General features: G+C 41.8%; 2 protein-coding genes and 1 long non-coding RNA gene across 5 annotated transcripts; 1 reads left to right on the top strand and 2 right to left on the bottom strand.

Moving 5' to 3' along the window:
- Nucleotides 1–4,212: 4,212 nt before the first annotated feature.
- On the bottom strand, nucleotides 4,213–4,566 carry LOC122697360 (40S ribosomal protein S27-like). The gene has a single exon (XM_043908125.1). It carries the CDS (start codon nucleotides 4,532–4,534, stop codon nucleotides 4,283–4,285), a length of 252 nt encoding a protein of 83 aa, XP_043764060.1. The 5' UTR covers nucleotides 4,535–4,566; the 3' UTR covers nucleotides 4,213–4,282.
- A 2,549-nt stretch (nucleotides 4,567–7,115) lies between these two features.
- On the bottom strand, nucleotides 7,116–12,038 carry LOC122697359. Its single transcript, XR_006342056.1, has 2 exons — nucleotides 11,983–12,038; nucleotides 7,116–8,405 (listed from the first exon to the last, which is right to left on the bottom strand). It is a non-coding gene; the product is annotated as an uncharacterized LOC122697359 (long non-coding RNA).
- A 632-nt stretch (nucleotides 12,039–12,670) lies between these two features.
- Nucleotides 12,671–16,443, top strand: POLR1H (RNA polymerase I subunit H). Of its 3 annotated transcripts, XM_043908123.1 has the most exons (5): nucleotides 12,671–12,829; nucleotides 13,009–13,163; nucleotides 13,403–13,503; nucleotides 13,912–14,021; nucleotides 15,861–16,443. In XM_043908123.1, exons 2-5 carry the CDS (start codon nucleotides 13,028–13,030, stop codon nucleotides 15,883–15,885), a joined length of 372 nt encoding a protein of 123 aa, XP_043764058.1. In that variant the 5' UTR covers nucleotides 12,671–12,829; nucleotides 13,009–13,027; the 3' UTR covers nucleotides 15,886–16,443. The 3 variants fall into 3 exon arrangements, with proteins under 3 accessions (XP_043764058.1, XP_043764057.1, XP_043764056.1); XM_043908122.1 differs by lacking the exon at nucleotides 12,671–12,829 and having other exon boundaries at nucleotides 12,836–13,163; XM_043908121.1 differs by lacking the exons at nucleotides 12,671–12,829; nucleotides 13,403–13,503 and having other exon boundaries at nucleotides 12,836–13,163.
- Nucleotides 16,444–18,119: the final 1,676 nt, after the last annotated feature.

The raw sequence follows: 18,119 nt of genomic DNA, 5'->3' as shown, positions 1-18,119 counted from the left end.
ATCATGAGAAACGCAGAGCTGGAGGAAGCACAAGCTGGAATCAAGATTGCCAGGAGAAATATCAATAACCTCAGATATGCAGATGACACCACCCTTATGGCAGAAAGTGAAGAACTAAAGAGCCTCTTGATGAAAGTGAAAGAGGAGAGTGAAAAAGTTGGTTTAAACCTCAACATTCAGAAAACTAAGATCATGGCATCTGGTCCCATCACTTCATGGCAAATAGATGGGGAAACAGTGGAAACAGTGTCAGACTTTATTTTTCTGGACTCCAAAATCACTGCAGATGGTGATTGCAGCCATGAAATTAAAAGACGCTTACTCCTTGGAAGGAAAGTTATGACCAACCTAGATAGCATATTAAAAAGCAGAGACATTACTTTGCCAACAAAGGAGGCTATGGTTTTTCCAGTGGTCATGTATGGATGTGAGAGTTGTAGTATAAAGAAAGCTGAGCGCTGAAGAATTGATGCTTTTGAACTGTAGTGCCGGAGAAGACTCTTGAGAGTCCCTTGGACTGCAAGGAGATCCAACCAGTCCATCCTAAACAAAATCAGTCCTGAATATTCATTGGTAGGACTGATGTTGAAGCTGAAACTCCAATACTTTGGCCACCTGATGCGAAGTGCTGACTCATTTGAATAGACCCTGATGCTGGGAAAGATTGAGGGCAGGAGAAGAAAGGGACAACAGAGGATGAGATGGTTGGATGGCATCACCAATTCGATGGACATGGGTTTGGGTGGACTCTGGGAGTTGGTGATGGACAGGGAGGCCTGGCATGCTGTGGTTTGTGGGGTTGCAAAGAGTTGGACATGACTGAGCGATTGGACTGAACTGAACTGAACTGAACTGATTTATGTTTTGGCTGTACCAGGTCTTTTAGTTGCAGCACTCATCATCTTTATTATTAATAGTTGTAGCATGTGGGATCTAGTTCCCAGATCAGGGATGGAACCCAAGTCCCCCTGCATTGAGAGCACAGAGTCTTAGCCACTGGACCACCAGGGAAGTCCCTAGATATAGGTTTTAAACCTGAGTATTCCCAAGGTACCTGAACCAGTGATCTGCCTTTGCAGACAGATGATGCATGTGGGCAGGCTGAGGAGGTACCCACAGAGTCAGATGGATATAGTAGGCTGGTGGAGATGGTGGTGGAGGCAGCCTGTGTTCAGTGGCACCCCTTAGGGTTTTGGACCAGCCACCTTCCTAACATAGTTACTGGGTACACTTTTCTTTTTTGGAAAAGCCACATCAGCTTGCTACTGGGCTCCTATTGAAACTAAACACCTAACACATGGAGGCCTTCGGACACTCTTACTTACTATTCACATTTGGGGGTAGGTCAACTTGGACTCAGGATCTCCTGGAGTAGGATATGGCAACCCACTCCAGTATTCTTGCCTGAAGAATCCCATGGGCAGAGCAGCCTGGCGGGCTACTGTCCCTGAGGTTGCAAAGAGTCAGACATGCTACAACTTGGACTCAACTTCTGACAAAGTGGGAAGGATTTAATAATCCTCACTTGGAAATGGTATATTTAGGATGTGGCTGACCTGGCCTCAACATCTCTACTTTACATGAAAAAGTGGCAGATATCCCTCTGGGGAAAACTTCACCCCCTACTCTGCCAACTGAAGCAGAGCTGCTGGTTCATGTGGCTCTCAGTTCACAGAGATTTCCCTAAATGTCTGGCCCTGGTTCACTGTGGTTCAGCTAAGCTAAAATTCAACTCTCTCCCTGGCTGATTCAGCCATTCAGTCTCATTGCCAGTGATGCAGAGCCAAAAATGGCTGTTGTCAGTCCTCTTGGTGGGCAGAACTCAAGGCCATTTTGTACCTCTCACCAATAATCCCTTTGATCAACCTTCCTGTAGTCTTACTGCCTTGGGCTGTTGCCAACCTATTTGGTCTGCCGCTTGAAAACTAGACTGGTTAGGCATCTCTCTTTGGAGCTGGAAACTGTGGAAATAAATCATAAATGCTTATCTAACCATTGAGAAAGTTCATCCTTAGGTAGGTTGATAAGGAGCCCAGGGCCCTTGAGGAGGAAGGGATCCAGGGCCCTTGAGGAGGAAGGGATCCAGGGCCCTCAAGGAGAAAGGGGTCTGAGGCTCTCAAGGAGGAGAAAAGGACAAACTTTTTTTCTACATTGCTTTGTCTTAGTCAATATAACAATGTATCTTGCTCTAGGACAAGTTTCTCCTTAACAAGAACCTTTTGACTAATCTTGTTATCTCAAGATGTATGTTGTGGGAATGCCTCCGGTAAGACCTTTACTGTAATAAGGTATATAGTTCCCTTGCAAAGACTGGTGAGCGTAGGCACTCTCCGCCCCCTTCTGATGTCTATGTCAGAAGCTTTCTCTGTCCCTTTTTATATTTTAATAAAACTCTCCTACACAAAAGTTCTTGAGTGATCAAGCCTGGTCCCTGGTCCTGAAGCTAAATCTTCTTCAGAGATCACGACTCCGACATCGTTCATCGTAAGCTACCACCATCTGGGTCACTCAGGTGAATCCGCACGGAATGAGTCTAGTCTCTGATGGGGTTGACTAATCAAGCTGCAGATGGAAACATGTTTTGTGAACTGCCTCCCCTGCTGCCTGAGTCCATCATCACACCAGACATGGCAAGATATTCACCATCATCAACTAGGCACAAAGTAAAGGAGTCAGATTTTTTTTTTCAACGTTTATTTAATTTGGCTGCACTGGGTCTTAGTTGTGGTCTTTGTTGCTGCATGGCATGCGGGATCTTTAGCTGCAGCATGTGAACTCTTAGCTGCTCCAAGTGGGTTCTAGTTCTCTGACAGGGATTGAAACCTGGACCCCCAGATTGGGAGCTTGGAGTCTTAGCCACTGAACCACCAGGGAAGTCCCAGGACCCAGTTTCTGATTTGGACTTGTGACTACTGTCAAAGGTTGACTTGTCTTACCATAAGTGAGGCCACACAGCATGGGGCATTGTCCACACCTGCTCCTGGCAGATGGGCTTCATTGGCTCTTTGAGCCCCTCAAGGGCTATTAGTGGTGTCTCTTGAGTGTTGACACTTTAGGGTGTGTGTGTGCTAAGTTGCTTCAGTCATGTTTGACTCAATGTGACCCTATGGACTACAGCCTACCAGGCTCCTCTGTCCATGGGACTCTCCAAGCAAAAATACTGGAATGGCTTGCCATGTCCTCATCCAGGGGATCTTCCAAACCCAGGGATTAAATCTGCATCACCTATGGCTCCAGCATTGCAGACAGATTTTTTTTTACCCACAGAGACACTGGGGAAGCCCACACTTTAGGGTACAGTGCTGTTATTCTAGTCCACCCTCCTCCATCCATACCATTGAAACTAATGTGTCATGGTTTTGGCTTTCCAGAAAACACAACTTTGATCTGTATAATTCTGATTTCTCTCATACACGTAAGTAGATAGATGTGTGTGTGTGTGTGTGTGTGTGTGTACTCAGTTGTGTCCAACTCTTTGTGACTCCTTGAACTGTAGCCTACCAGGCTCCTCCATCCATGGAATTTTCCAGACAAGAATACTGGAGCAGGTTGCTATTTCCTACTCCTCAGTATCTTTCTGACCCAGGGACTGAACTCACAACTGTTGTGTATCTTGCTTTGGCAGGCGGATTCTTTACCACTGTGCCACCTGGGAAAGCCTCACACAACATGATGTGCCTTTTATTGCAAAGCCACTTGACAATGGGATGATAGTCAAGGTATCAATCAATTTTTTATGTTTCCTACCACATTAGTATTTTAAAATGCCACATATTCAGACTTATTCTAGTTTGTAAGACTTTAGCTCTATTTAAAATACACCAGCCTTGTACATCTTACATCCTGAGGCTTATTTTTCAAGCCACTATGACGTTCATGGTTAGAGATAATATCAGGCATGCTTTAATGAATTAAAATCTTATCTCATGTTAAGTGACTCAGTATGAGGGTTATAGTAATTATCTGCTTTGTCTCCTGCTCTGTGACCTGATAATCTCTGTTTCTATTTTGGACTTTCTAAAAAAAAAAATATATATATATATATATATATATATATCTGCATCAGGTCTTAGTTGTGGCATATAGGATCTTTGATCTTTTAGTTGCAACATGTGGAATCTAGTTCCCAGACCACGAATTGAACTCAGGCCCCCTGCACTGGGAGCAAGAAGTCTTAGCCACTGGACCACCAGGGAAGTACCTAGTTTGGACTTTTTTTTTTTTTTTTATCCAAAACTTGTTTATTGGGATGGTTTCCCGTTCATCTTGATACAGGGTGCTTTTAGTGCTGCTTCCATCTGAAAGAGCATCCTTCTGTAAGCCTTGCTTTTCCTCCTGTAGGCTGGCAGAGGACAGTAGAGCAGCCAACACACAAAACTACTGTTTGTGCATGGCTAAAGACGGTGGTGATTTTATAGCATCCTGGGCATTTTACATCCATGAAATAGGAATTGGGGCTCTGAACCAGGCGCTTCTTCTTGTGTTTCCTCTTCTCCTCTTCTGGAGAGGGATGAAGATCCTTTGCGAGAGGCATGTTCTCGTGAGGAGGTCGTCACCGCCGGAAAAGTAGTTTGGACTTTCTTACACCCTCAATTGTCAGCTCAGCTCAGCCTAAGACTCAGAACTTGTTCGATCCTAAGTGGAGACCAATTCAATAGTTTGGATCTGTCAGTGCTTCTATTCATATTCCAGTGTTTTATCCTGAGTCTTATGACTGCTTGCTTATCTTGTTCCTTTGGTACTTTACTCCAGTTTCTTAAACAGGTCCCACTGTGCCCTGCCTGATCTCCAGCTTCTCAGCACGACTGCTCTTCTCTGCTCTCTCATTTTCTACATACTGCATTCCTACCCTTAAATTCTTGACTCCTCTTGCTGCCAAATGCCTATTGGGTCTTCTGCTGTTGTTGGCACATTCTTCTCTTCATTCCACCCTTAACTGTTCATTGGATATAGCCACATGGAGCTCTTTGCTGATGACTCAGCAGAAAGGGATTTGGTGGACGGATGGGCACTGAAGCCAGAATGCAGGGAGCCGGTATAGACGTTCTAAAGAGACTTTACTATGAAGGAGTGCAGATAAATAGCAAAGTAGCTTATTTATTCTTTTTTTTACATTTTTTAATTAAAAAAATTTTTTTGGTCATGCCACTCAGCTTTTGGGATTTTAGTTCCCTGACCAGGACCTCAGCAGTGAGAGCACGGAGTCTTAACTACTGAACTGCCAGGGAATTTCTGCACATAGAAGCTTATTTAGATGGGAGAGATTTGAGTACATTTACAGGTCAAAAGGATGGTCCAACAGTGAATATCTGCCTGGTAAACAATTACCAGCAGCTATGTATCAGGTTACTTTTCTACCCCACGCAATTCAAATGGCTTATCAGTACCCTAGTGATTTGGATTTCTAAGTCTTTTGCTTCTTGCATGCTGATGATCCACATTTTTGCAAGGTATATAATCTAAAACTGTGACATGAAGATGGAAGATTAGAGAACAACAGGACAAAAAAAGTCTGCATAAGGCAAATCAGGTGGGTAGGAATAAGATTTTGGTAGGTGTCCTGGTCACATTCCAAAAGGAGCAAGGGGAGGGCGAGTTCCTGAACCCAATTTAAGCAACTTCAATCACCTCATGTCCACATAGAAGTTGCCTACAGTAATTTTTTAATTTCTTTGTGGGATTAAGGAGCATCTCAAATATAAAGGAAACTAAACTGATACTAAGGTAAGTGGTCTATTATACCTGCAAATATTGTTAAAGGCAAGAAACTGACTGTGGGATTGAGGTCTAACACAAGAGTTATATTTATCTAGCACCATGCTGTACAACATGGTGGTCACTTGCCACATGTAGCAATTTTAAATCAATGCAAGTGAAATAAAATGAAAAATTCAGTCCCTCATTTGCACTAGCCACATTTCAAATGCTCAGTAGCCACATGTGAGAAACCACTACTGTATTGAAGAGCAAAGCTATAGAAGAGTTACATCACCACAGAAAGATCTATTGACAGCACTGATCTAGCAATATCTGCATTTTTGTAAAGGGTGTCCTGCTGATACAAAAGGGTAGGCATCAGGATGATCACAACTGAAGTATAATATTCCTTAGGCCATCCAGTTTCCATTTTTCGGCTTCTCTATTCACCAATTCTGAACCCCAAATTTACCAACTTTTGGAAGGATCTCTATTTGAGAGAAGGTGAGTTGGGTTACCTCTAAGTGAATCCAGACATTGGGAAGGTCTTGTTTAAGTGGGTGATAGAAACTGACAAAATATGGAGCTGGCAGAAATATGAGAGATTACTACAACTTTATACTCTGACCTTCTTCCTCACTCTGCTCACCTAGGTTAGATGTCCCTCCTCTGTACACACCTAGACATACCTCTGTCATAACCCTATTTTATTATCTGTTCATAGAGTGATCTATGCCATTAGCTGTAAACCAGCTAAGAGCAAGCATTTCTCTTAATTCATCTCAGTAACTAACAATGCCTGGCACATAGAAGGTTCTCAAAATTAAGTTTCTCATACAAATAAATTACATGTTATAAGTTAGACTTTTACAGCCTGGTTTGTACTTCCCTGATAAAGATATGAATAGAAAACAAAAAAACTGCATGGTGACCTACAGCAATCTCAAGATAACCTTTGAGGCTGAGGGTAGGAGGAATGGAAGAGGCAGATTAGAACAATTCCTTATTCACCATCTTTGCCCAACCCAGGTCTTTCCAAATGGAAAACCCAATATTTATGAAATATCTGATACATGCTACTGTTTCACAAAAATGAAGTCCTCTTATAAATGCTAGGAACTATTATTTTCCAACTTTACAGATTAGTAATGAACATCAAAAGGATAAGCAACTTGAACAAACACAAGGCAATGCAAAATAGCCAAGCTGGTTTTAAACTCCAGAACTATCCGACGCTTCTGTATAAATGAGAAATGTCACTGAACCCTGTGGAACAGAACCAGCATTAAAAAAAAAAGTGTGTGTGGTGGGGGGAGTTACTCAGTTTTCCAGGGTCTCTCTCATGTATATAAGTTATTAAACTTTTGTTTGATTTCTCCTATTTAAAAAATAAAGGTTCATTTAAGAGACATGATCTCATCATGAAAGCACTGAGTCTTTTATTTTTCCTATTTGACTTCTCAAAAAGGGTGGCATAGTTAAGAATCTTCTTTGAAGTGGCTTGATCATTGTGTTGTTTTCTTCTCTATTCTGAGACTTTTCCATCAGAACATTCACTTTAATCCGACTGCTACCGGATGGCTGGAAAAGTGGGTATGCAATAACACTTTCATACTCTTTTATCTCTTTCTTTATGCTCTTTATGCTCTCACACTTCTTACGAACAGGAGGCTGGCTCTGGTCTTTTCTCAAGATTCTTTCCTTGAGTTTTTGCTCTACAAGTTCTCTCCCTCGAATCATGCGTTCCCGGTGATCTTTAATCTGTATCTGTTCTCTCTCATTTACCTGCTTTTTTCTTCTCTGTGTGTTCTGGATGCCATGCTCTTCCGGCACAATTCTGGGAAATTTTATTTCACTAGAGTGTGGTGTTGATTGTTTAAATGTTTTACTGTTAAACTCTCTGATCTGTCCACCTCGATGTATGTGCCTTTCTATGTGTTTCATTTCTCTCTCGGGTAGCAAATAAAACCGTTTTTGTCTCTCTATGCTTTGGGTTGTTTTTCCCTCCAATCTCTTCTTGATTTCACTGCCTTTCTCTTGTTCTTTCACCGTTTCCATTATTCTTTTATTATAGTAAGACTCCGCTTTGGCAAGCCAGTAGTCAAGGGAAAGCCCTTGCTCCCTACAGCGTATTTCATACTCCTCTTGATATTTTTGAATTATCAGTTGTTTTGCTTCTGATGTATGTACGCCACCTAGACTCTGTCAAGGTGAGGTGCAGAATTTTGTAATATGACCATCTTTTTACTTTGAACATATTTAAACAGGAGCCTATTCTCATTATTGACACCAAGAAAGGACCATGGTGGGGGTGGAGGTGGGGGAAGAAAGGACCTGTCATTAACTTTGGAGTAACAGGGATTTTACTTCCATCACTCCTAGGTGAGCCTGCAAGCTCTCAAAGTTGGTGTTCTTACCACCAAAATCAATAACTAGTTGTTTTGTTTTTTTTAAATAGTGTTGGGAGTTTTGAAAATAATACTTTGTTTTGCAAGTAAAGATTTAGCTGGAAAATATTTGCCAGTGTGGACACATTACCGCAAAGTGTCACTTGGGTGCCAGTAGGATTTTAAACCTAACTTTCCTTCTTCTAGTCTTTTCAAACAGTATGATGTTAGGATGATTTATTTACCAATATTTTTTTCTCCAGTGGAGACTGTTGACCTTCTGCAATCCTAGGGTCTTTTGATACTTTAGCCCAGGCCAATCTGTAAGATAAAAAAGCAAAGGTAAAACATAAGGTGGGAGATGTCAGAACAAATTTGCTCTCATATCAACTGAATCAAAAGAATCCAATTATTTTGGCCAAGGCCAAGGATATTTCCCTCAGAAAGAAAACACCTGGGAATAGGTAGGACTACAACAGGGCCATTTTCTGATGAGAAACCATGACATTCCTATGGTGACAAATAATGAAAACTCTTTTAAAAATAAGGACATATAAATAAGAGCATACAGTCATCCCTCAGTATTTGTGGACCACTCTCCCCACCAATGTCCCTTGGTTCCAGGACCTGCTTCCTCCAGATACCAAAATCCATGTGCTAATCCCTTATATAAAATGATATCATATCTGCATATAACCTTGGCACATCCTCCCATATACCTTAAATTATCTCTCAATTACTTATAATACCTACTACAATGTAAATAGTTGTAAATACAATGTAAATACTATGTAACAGTTGCCACTAAGTGGCAAGTTCAAGTTTAGCTTTTGGGAACTTTCCATAATTCTGTTTTCCCTGAGTATTTTCCATCCACAATTGAATCTGTGGATAGGGAAACCTCCAATATAGAGGGCCAAGTATAATCCTCTCATATAAACTTAAAAGCATACTTCTCCTGTGGACTCAACATGAACCATTCTGAATCTTGCACCAGGGACTGGGCATGGGAAGAGACGGGCTCCTTGGTGAAGTGTTGCCCAAGCACATTTACGACATACTGCTCAGTCCGGTTTCCTCCTTTGTCTTCTGGGATAAGTTTAGACTTCAGTGTTATCGGTTCATTCTCTTTGTACAGTTTCTTGAGCCGGGCCCTCTCTGCCTCTATCACCACATACAGCATATCTGCCCTATAATCTTTTGTTCTGAAATTCTATTCTTATTTGTTCACTCTCTGCTTGCCTGCCTTATTCTGCCAGTCATTCTTCAACCTAAATCCATTGAGACTATTCCCTGTTGATCCACTAGGGATGAGAATCTAGGGTCACTCTGGGTTTATTTACAGGACAAGCTGATGGCAACACAAGTGAAGACTACCAACTCTCTGTGTGTCATCTCTGGTCTAATCTGAGTTTACTGTGAGGTCATATTTAAGCCACTAAGAATGCCTGGCATCTCATCTCTGTGCCTTTATTTATACCGTTTATGGTTTACACAGCATGGACTTTGAAGCCTTATAGGGCTATGCCTGAATCCTAATTCCACCATTTCCCAGGTGTGTGACTCAGGGTAGGTAACTCAGTCTCTCTCTAAATCAGTTTCCTCATCTATAAAATGGAACTATAAGACAAAAATTTGCCTCTTGGAGTTATAAAGAACAAATGAGAATTAAAGATCCTGGCACAATGCTTTATATATGGTAAGTTCTCAATAAATGGCAGTTGTCCATCCTCCTCAGGTCAAGACTTGACCATAAAATCTGCCCAGTCTTCTCTGTGTAACAGCAATTTTTGCCTCCCTATGAACATAATATTTTTTTACTTCAACTCATTTGAAAATCAATCCTGGTTTCCACTGTGATATCTGTATCCATATATCACTTTTAACATTTTGATGCTGAAATTCAGACTCATAGAGTAGGAGCTATAATTTTTTTTATCTACAAATACAGAATCTATCTATCATATTAGAAAGGATCTGATATCAAATATTGGATCGCATTAACCTCTTGGGCATTAACCTCTTGCCTGACTACATATACTTATTTTGAGATTTTAAAAATATGACCACCTTACTTTTATTTCTGTGTACACAGTACCTAGCACAGTACCTAACATTAGAGTCTGTAATTCCAAGTTCTCAAAATTAATGATTTGTTGATTGGTGATTATCCTCACCACAGAATGAGCATCTTCTTCTCTTACATTTCAATTTTTTATTGAAACATTTAATAAATAGTCCTCCTTGAAGTATACAGGCATATCTGTTGTTTATGCCTTTCCTGGGCTCTCATTTTGTCCTGTAAGTGTACTTTCATTGCATTCTGATTATTCATTTGTATTCCTTAAGGTCAGAGACACAGTTTTTAGCTTGACAGCCACAGCTTCAGCTCAAAGACTGGCATATGTGCTTAATAAATACGAACAGAACAGACTGTTGAGCTTGTGTTGGGAAAGAGTCATGCCTTATAATGCTTAGTTACTTTGCTGCATTAGGACAGTATTCAACTCATTGTGGATCTTCACTGAGTTTTGTCAATGCAGCCATGAAATTAAAAGACGCTTACTCCTTGGAAGGAAAGTTATGACCAACCTAGACAGCATAATAAAAGCAGAGACATTACTTTGCCAACAAAGGTCTGTCTAGTCAAGGCTATGGTTTTTCCAGTAGTCATGTATGGATGTGAGAGTTGGACTATAAAGAAAGCTGAACGCCAAAGAACTGATGCTTTTGAACTGTGGTGTTGGAGAAGACTCTTGAGAGTCCCTTGGACTGCAAGGAGATCCAACCAGACCATCCTAAAGGAGATCAGTCCTGGGTGTTCATTGGAAGGGAGGACTGATGTTGAAGCTGAGACTCCAGTATTTTGGCCACCTGATGCGAAGAGCTGACTCATTTGAAAAGACCCTAATGCTGGGAAAGATTGAGGGCAGGAGGAGAAGGGGACAACAGAGGATGAGATGGTTGGATGGCATCACTGACTCAATGGACATGAGTTTGGGTAAACTCCGGGAGTTGGTGATGGACAGGGAGGCCTGGCGTGCTGCGGTTCATGGGGTCGCAGAGAGTCAGACACAACTGAGCAGCTGAACTGATACTGAAAGGGAAAGTTGGACTAATTTCAATTTCTATTTTCAAAGGAGACAGACACACAGAGAAGAGAGAATAAAAACTTGCCAACCATCATGGGCTCAGCAGATCTCTCCTTGTAAGACAAATTATTATGGGGCTTGTCACTTTCTAGTAGATTGATCAGTTTTAACCCTCTCACTAGTTTGTGTATTTCCATTATTGCAGAGAGTAGCGGATCAAAACCTCTCTAGGAGTGACAACAGCTGGTTCTCTTTCAAACAGGAGAAAATAGTGATGGCTCCAGAACTTTCACACATAAGCAGCTTAGCACAGCTATGAGGTTGAGAGGGGGTGGGTGGACTGGGAGAGAACTAAGAAACTCATCTAGAAGCTGTCCCTTCAGGACAAGATTCTACACTTTAGATTGTAGGTTCCAGATGAATTAAAATAGCAAGACTTTTAAGACACTTGTCCTCATGTTTTATAAAAGATCAGGGATATGTCAACTCTCCATCTAATGGATGCAATGATGATGTAGAGCTGGCCGGATGGGAGGCGGGGGACAAGGTGGAAGGGGTCTGCAACTGAAAGCAAACCTTGATAGTCGTCATCACAAGGCTGCTCCCTTGACTAATGCTAACCTCCCTCATCTGACAGGCATCTATAGAGGAAGGAGTCCCAATCTCTTCTGCTTCACTACCTCCAAAGTCTAGAGCCCCTTCCTAAGTGTCCTACTTCATCCCTGCGTCCTTTCGTTCCTAGTGACTAGGCATTCCTCCTCCGCCTTCACTCTCTCTACTTCATGCCCCGTAAGAGGTCGACTCACCCCTTCCAAAGGCCCAGTTCAGTTCAGTCGCTCAGTCGTGTCGTACTCCTTTTTGCGACCCCATGGACTGCAGCACGCCAGGCTTCCCTGTCCATCACCAACTCCCGGAGCTTGCTCAAACTCACGTCCATCGAGTCGGTGATGCCATCTAACCACCTCATCCTCTGTCCTCCCCTTCTCCTCCTGCCTTCAATCTTTCCCAGCATGAGGGTCTTTTCCAATAAGTCAGTTCTTCGCATCAGGTGGCCAGAATATTGGAGTTTCAGCTTTAGCATCAGTACTTCCAGTGAATATTCAGGACTGATTTCCTTTAGGCTTGACTGGTTTGATCTCCTTGCAGTCCAAGGGACTCTCAAGAGTCTTCTCCAACACCACGGTTCAAAAGCATCAATTCTTCGTCGCCAAGGGCCCAGCACTCGAGCCAGGCGGTGCTCTGCAGAGCGCCCTTGCTTGCATCGCGAGGTCCGAGGAGCGCTAGAACTGTAACTCCCAGAATGTTTCGCTTTTTTTTTTTTTAATTTTTATTTTAAACAACAACAACTCAGGAACAGAGGAAGTTGTAGTTCCTAGAACTGGGTACTGAGGGGGAAAACAACCGGTGGCTCAGCTTCAATCACCTGTTGTCTTATCCAACGCCACAAAACCAGCCTGAAGGTAGCGCTACAACCTTCCTTCAGAGAGGTTCCTCTCCCTCCCGGGACCAAGATTGCGATTAATTATGACGTAACAGCCAATCGACAGGCCGGACGACAGGGCGCTCTAGCCCGCCCTGCTCTCGCTACTTCGCTGCAGCGTAGAGCCGACGTTCTAGCTCGCGGAGTTGACTTCCTCTTCTCGCCGGTCGTAGGTAAGCCCCCAAGTCGAAGTACCGGACCCCGGCTTGAAATTATGGATATATGGGCTTCTTGGTCTTAGAGGCACAGGCGTACGTGGGAGAAGGACTCGAGTTCTGTATGCGTAGGTCCAAGGACAGAATAGGGGAGGAGAGGGAGCGACTCTCTTTTGTTAGCAATCTCTCCTTCCCAGCCCTCGACCACCCTCCGTCATGGACCTCAACGGCATCTGCTCCAGCTTTCAGTCGGACTTGGATTTCTGCCCAGATTGCGGCTCGGTCCTGCCTCTGCCCGGGGCTCAGGATGCGGTCGCCTGTATCCGCTGTGGCTTCTCCATCAACGTGCGAGGTAAGGGGCTTGTACGCAGCGACCCCGGCCGGGGGCCCAGCGTGAAAGAGTCAGTGGCTTGAGGACCCTAATATCGGTTGGATTGAAGAGGGGGACCCTGAAGCAGAGAATCAGGCACTTTTGGCCTTGGGTCGAAACCTGAAGGGAAGAATATAAGGCCCCCCTGTCCTAACCGAGAGGGAGTTATGGGTGTCAGCCCTCCTGACTGTCTCCACAACCAGTTCTTACTGCTTGCGCAGACTTTGAGGGGAAGGTTGTGAAGACCTCAGTTGTATTTAACAAACTGGGGACAGCCATGCCTTTGTCGATGGAGGAAGGACCTGAGTTCCAGGGACCCGTGGTGAGTGAATGACATCGAGGACTGGGCCCATCAAAGGAGGGTGGGAAAGAAATGGAGGGGCGATTGCTCAAATCTGGAGAGTTTTGTACCCAATTCCAAGAGGGAAGGGTGTGTGCTATGCTGAGTCGTGTCTGACTCTTTGCGACCCCGAGGACTGTAGCCTGCCAGGCTCCTCTGTCCATGAAATTTTCCAGGTAAGAATACTGGAGCGGATTGCCATTTCCTCCTCCAGGGGATCTTCCCGAGCCAGGGATGGAACCCGCGTCTCCAGCATTGGCAGGCGGATTCTTTACCACTGCGCCTCTAAGAGGGAAGAGGGGTCTTTAAAACGTCAGAGTCTGGAGACTGTGACAGCCCCATGTCTGTGAGCGGAAAGGGGAATTATTAATCCCACCAGTTGCTTCCCAGGTTGACAGGCGCTGCTCTCGATGTGGGCACGAGGGGATGGCGTACCACACCAGGCAGATGCGATCAGCGGATGAAGGGCAGACCGTCTTCTACACCTGTACCAACTGCAAGTGCGTATCCTTTCTCTCCTCTCTGCCCTTTCTCGGTCTGTTTGCGACCTAAATAAATCCAGTGATTTGCTTTTTGTACTGAATAAACAGTTGTGTTCTTTGGTCCCATCCCTCTCTTCCGTACAATTGAAATAATAGGGAAACTTGTAGTCGTTTTTTATTTTAGAAAATTACACTTTTCTTATCCTTTTTATACTTGGTGAATTAAACCTTTTAAGATATTTAAAAAGAAAGAAAAAAAAATACAAAAGGCAAATGTTGCTTGATGATCTGGGTATTACTGTTGCATCTTCCACTGTACTCAAGGTAGGTTTACTTTGGTGAGAATTAGTCATGGGTGATTTAAAGAACATGATTTTCTGAATAGTTTTGAGAACTCCCCTTTGTCTTTGGTGTTCTGTGGTTTCACTACAGTATATCTGGATGTGGCTTTCTTTTGTTTATCATGTTTAGGATTTGTTGGGCTTTCTGAAAGTAAAGATTGATTTTTTTTTTTCTTTTCCATCAACCTTGGAAAATTATCTGCCATATCTCATTGAATATTGCCTTTACCTATGTTCTCACATTTTGGAGTTCTAATTAACTAATTGCTTATTAGACTTTACCCACTACTCCATTTCTCTCACCCTTTCATAATTTTCCATCTATTTTCTCTTTATATTGCTTCTGGGTAAATTCTTCTGGTCTTTCTTCCACTTCACTAATTCTGTCTTCAGTTTATGTGAGTTATTGGTACTTAAAAAAATTTTTTTTGAGTTCTGCTTATTTTTCAAGTCTCCTCAATCACTTTTAATAATTCATGATTCTTTAATCCTAAAATTATTTTTAATTCTTACATATATTATATTTAAATATATAAAGCATGATATTTATATTCTGTGTCTCCTAATTCTCATACCCATAGTTTTTACGGGTCTGATGCTGCCATTATTCCTGCAGACTTTTCTCATGGTGCTTTTTTTGTTTTGTAGTTTTTAATATAAGCTCAGATTTTTTAGAATTTGGACTATGGGATTCTTTGAGGCCTGCAGTGAAAACTATATTCTTGGCATGTGTGTTCCTCTTCAGGTGCCTTGAAGCACTACCAAGCTGGAATGACTTTAAATAAATTCTCAGCTTCATGTGTTTGGGCTGCAAATCCAATGTAAGGCCAGCTTTTGATTAGAAATTCTAGAGGGAAATTTTTAATTTTTTCTCCCTCTACCTAGTGAGACAGTCAAATTCCTCTTCTGCAGAGTTGGATTTTTTTTTTTTCTTGTTCACTTTTATACACAGGTGTAGCCCTTTGGGGGTTTCAAACTTATTCAAAGTATCTCCTATCAGATATTGTAGGCTTGTCTCTGGTTCACTCATGTGGCTATCAAAACAGCAAGGGCACCAGCTTACCAGGGGCTTCAGTTTTAATGTACCTGTCTAGATTCCTGATTTTATATAGTTTCACTCAGTACGAAGATTGCCTTTACTTTCTTGCCTTCTCATCAATGGATTAAAAATATTTATAGTTAGAAATGCCTTTGGGGAGTATTTCTCAGCCTGGCCTATTTATTTTCTTAACATTTTTTTTTAAGTGACCAGTTTTTCATTTTTATGAGGTCTAGTTTATTTGTTCTTCTTTTATGGCTAGTGCTTTTTGTTTTCCTAAGAAATCTTGACTTAATTCATAATTTGCAAGATACATTTTTAATCCCAGCATTTTTAATTGTCTTGAATTTGTGGAGGGTTTTTAGGGGAGCGAGTCCTCTATGGTCATAAATGAAAGTCCTTCCTTGATTATTTCTTTCATTTTACACTGCTAGTACCTCTTTGGTCAAATGTAACAAGTCCTTTCTTTCTCTATAGGTTCCAAGAGAAGGAAGATTCTTGATTTTTTTCCTGAGCGACTCACAATCGTTTTCTTACTTGGAAGCTGAAGGATATTGAGTTCTTAGGTCCTTTGTCCATCTCCCGATTGCAGTGTTCTGCTCTCAGAGGAAAAGCAGATCATCATGTGTGGATTACCATTGTCCCCAGAGTACTCCTACCCTAATTGAGTGTCCTTATTAAAGTTATATTTTTCTACAAAAGCCAGACATACGTATGTGATTTATAATCTATCTTGTTCCAAAAGAAATTTATATTAGCTTAGAGAGATATATTCATTCTCTCAACAAATGTATCAGTGACAAAAAAGGAATATAAATTAGTACAGCAGAAAGAAAAAGGGGGAAAAAAAATAAAAAACTAGGATAAAAAATGGAGCCAGGAATGAGGCTAATAACATAAAAAGGCAATTATAAGTATTCCCTTGTTAGCTAAATCTTATTTGGTTCCTGAGTTTAGGGAAACAAAAAGTGGGAGTTTGGATAGTGAGCTTCAACAGAAAGCTCTGAATCAGATTCATTTGATATGTAAGTTTGAACAATAAAATCTACACTCAAAGACACAAGTGGACATTCTGGAAATTTTTTTATTGCTCTTGAGATAATGTTATATATATATATGTGTGTGTGTGTGTGTGTGTGTATACACACATTTTTTTACACTGTAACAGATTTATATAGAGAAAAGTAGAAAGAAAAAAAAATCAACAGGAATCCCACTCCACAATGATTTTTTATTTTAATGGGCTTTACTCTACATGCTGAGTCGTAGCTTATTTTTTTCAGTTTGAGCCAAAAACTTTAAAGGCAAACAAATATTTAGTCCAGGCACAATCAGCATATTCAAATTTCAGCCTGGGAATTAGTATTCCTGCATTCTTTGGTTTAAGTAGTGACTAGAAGGTGGCAGTCATGATTATCTTACAGTTGTGTGGCCCTTTCTATTTTGGGAGTTCTCATGAGTTTGAGCAAGCCCCAGGAGTTGATGGACATGGAAGCCTGGCTTGCTGCAGTCCAATGGGTCACAAAGAGTTGGATACGACTGAGCGACTGAACTGAACTGATATGCTATCCATGGCAACTTAGACAGATGGGCAAGACAGTTTCCTCCACTGTATGTTTGAACATTTCTGGTAATTGACTTTACTGCCACACTCCTGAAATCTAATAAAATCTGTTCATGTCTGCTATACTTTAAGCCTTTCACTGACTAGATAAAGTCCAAGTTTCTTGCAAAGTTTACAGGGCCTCATAACCATGTCTACCTGTCAGTCAACTGAAACTCCTTACATCCCTGCAATACAGGAATCCATTTTCTTCAGTACACACAAGTACTTTATAAGCTGCTTTCTTTATCTAAAAAAGTCATTCGTCTGCTTGCCTGTTCTTTACCACTCTTTTGCTCCTTGAGAAACACACGTATTTTTATCTTACAAACTGGCTTATATTGTAATTTATGAACTTCCAGATGTTCAAGCTGGTTTTAGAAAAGGCAGGGAAACCAGAGATCAAAGAGCCAACATCCACTGGATCATCGAAAAAGCAATAGAGTTCCAGAAAAAACACCTACTTTATTGGCTATGCCAAAGCCTTTGACTGTGTGGATCACAACAAACTGTGGAAAATTCTTAAAGACATGGGACTACCAGACCACCTGACTTGCCTCCTGAGAAATCTATGCAGGTTAAGAAGCAACAGTTAGAACTGGACATGGAACAACACATGGTTCCAAATGAGCAAAGGAGTATGTATACTGTCACCCTGCTTAAAACTTATATGCAGAGTACATCATGAGAAGTACTGGACTGGATGAAGCACAAGCTGGAATCAAGATCACTGGGCGAAATATCAATAGCCTCAGATATGCAGATGACACCACCCTTATGGCAGAAAGTGAAGAAGAACTAAAGAGCTTCTTGAAAGTGAAAGACGAGAGTGAAAAAGTTGGCTTAAAGCTCAACATTCAGAAAACTAAGATCATGGCATCCGGTCCCATCACTTCATGGCAAATAGATAGGGGAACAGTGACAGACTTTATTTTTGGGGGCTCCAAAGTCACTGCAGATGGTGATTGCAGCCGTGAAATTAAAAGATGCTTGCTCCTTGGAAGAAAAGTTATGACCAACCTAGACAGCTTATTAAAAAGCAGAGACATTACTTTGTCAACAAAGGTCCGTCTAGTCAAAGCTATGGCTTTTCCAATAGTCATGTATGGATGTGAGAGTTGGACTATAAAGAA

Source organism: Cervus elaphus, chromosome 7, assembly GCF_910594005.1.
Source record: "Cervus elaphus chromosome 7, mCerEla1.1, whole genome shotgun sequence".
NCBI lineage: Eukaryota > Metazoa > Chordata > Mammalia > Artiodactyla > Cervidae > Cervus > Cervus elaphus.
Note: the sequence above shows the minus strand (reverse complement) of the source record. Positions and strands in the feature narration are given on the sequence as shown.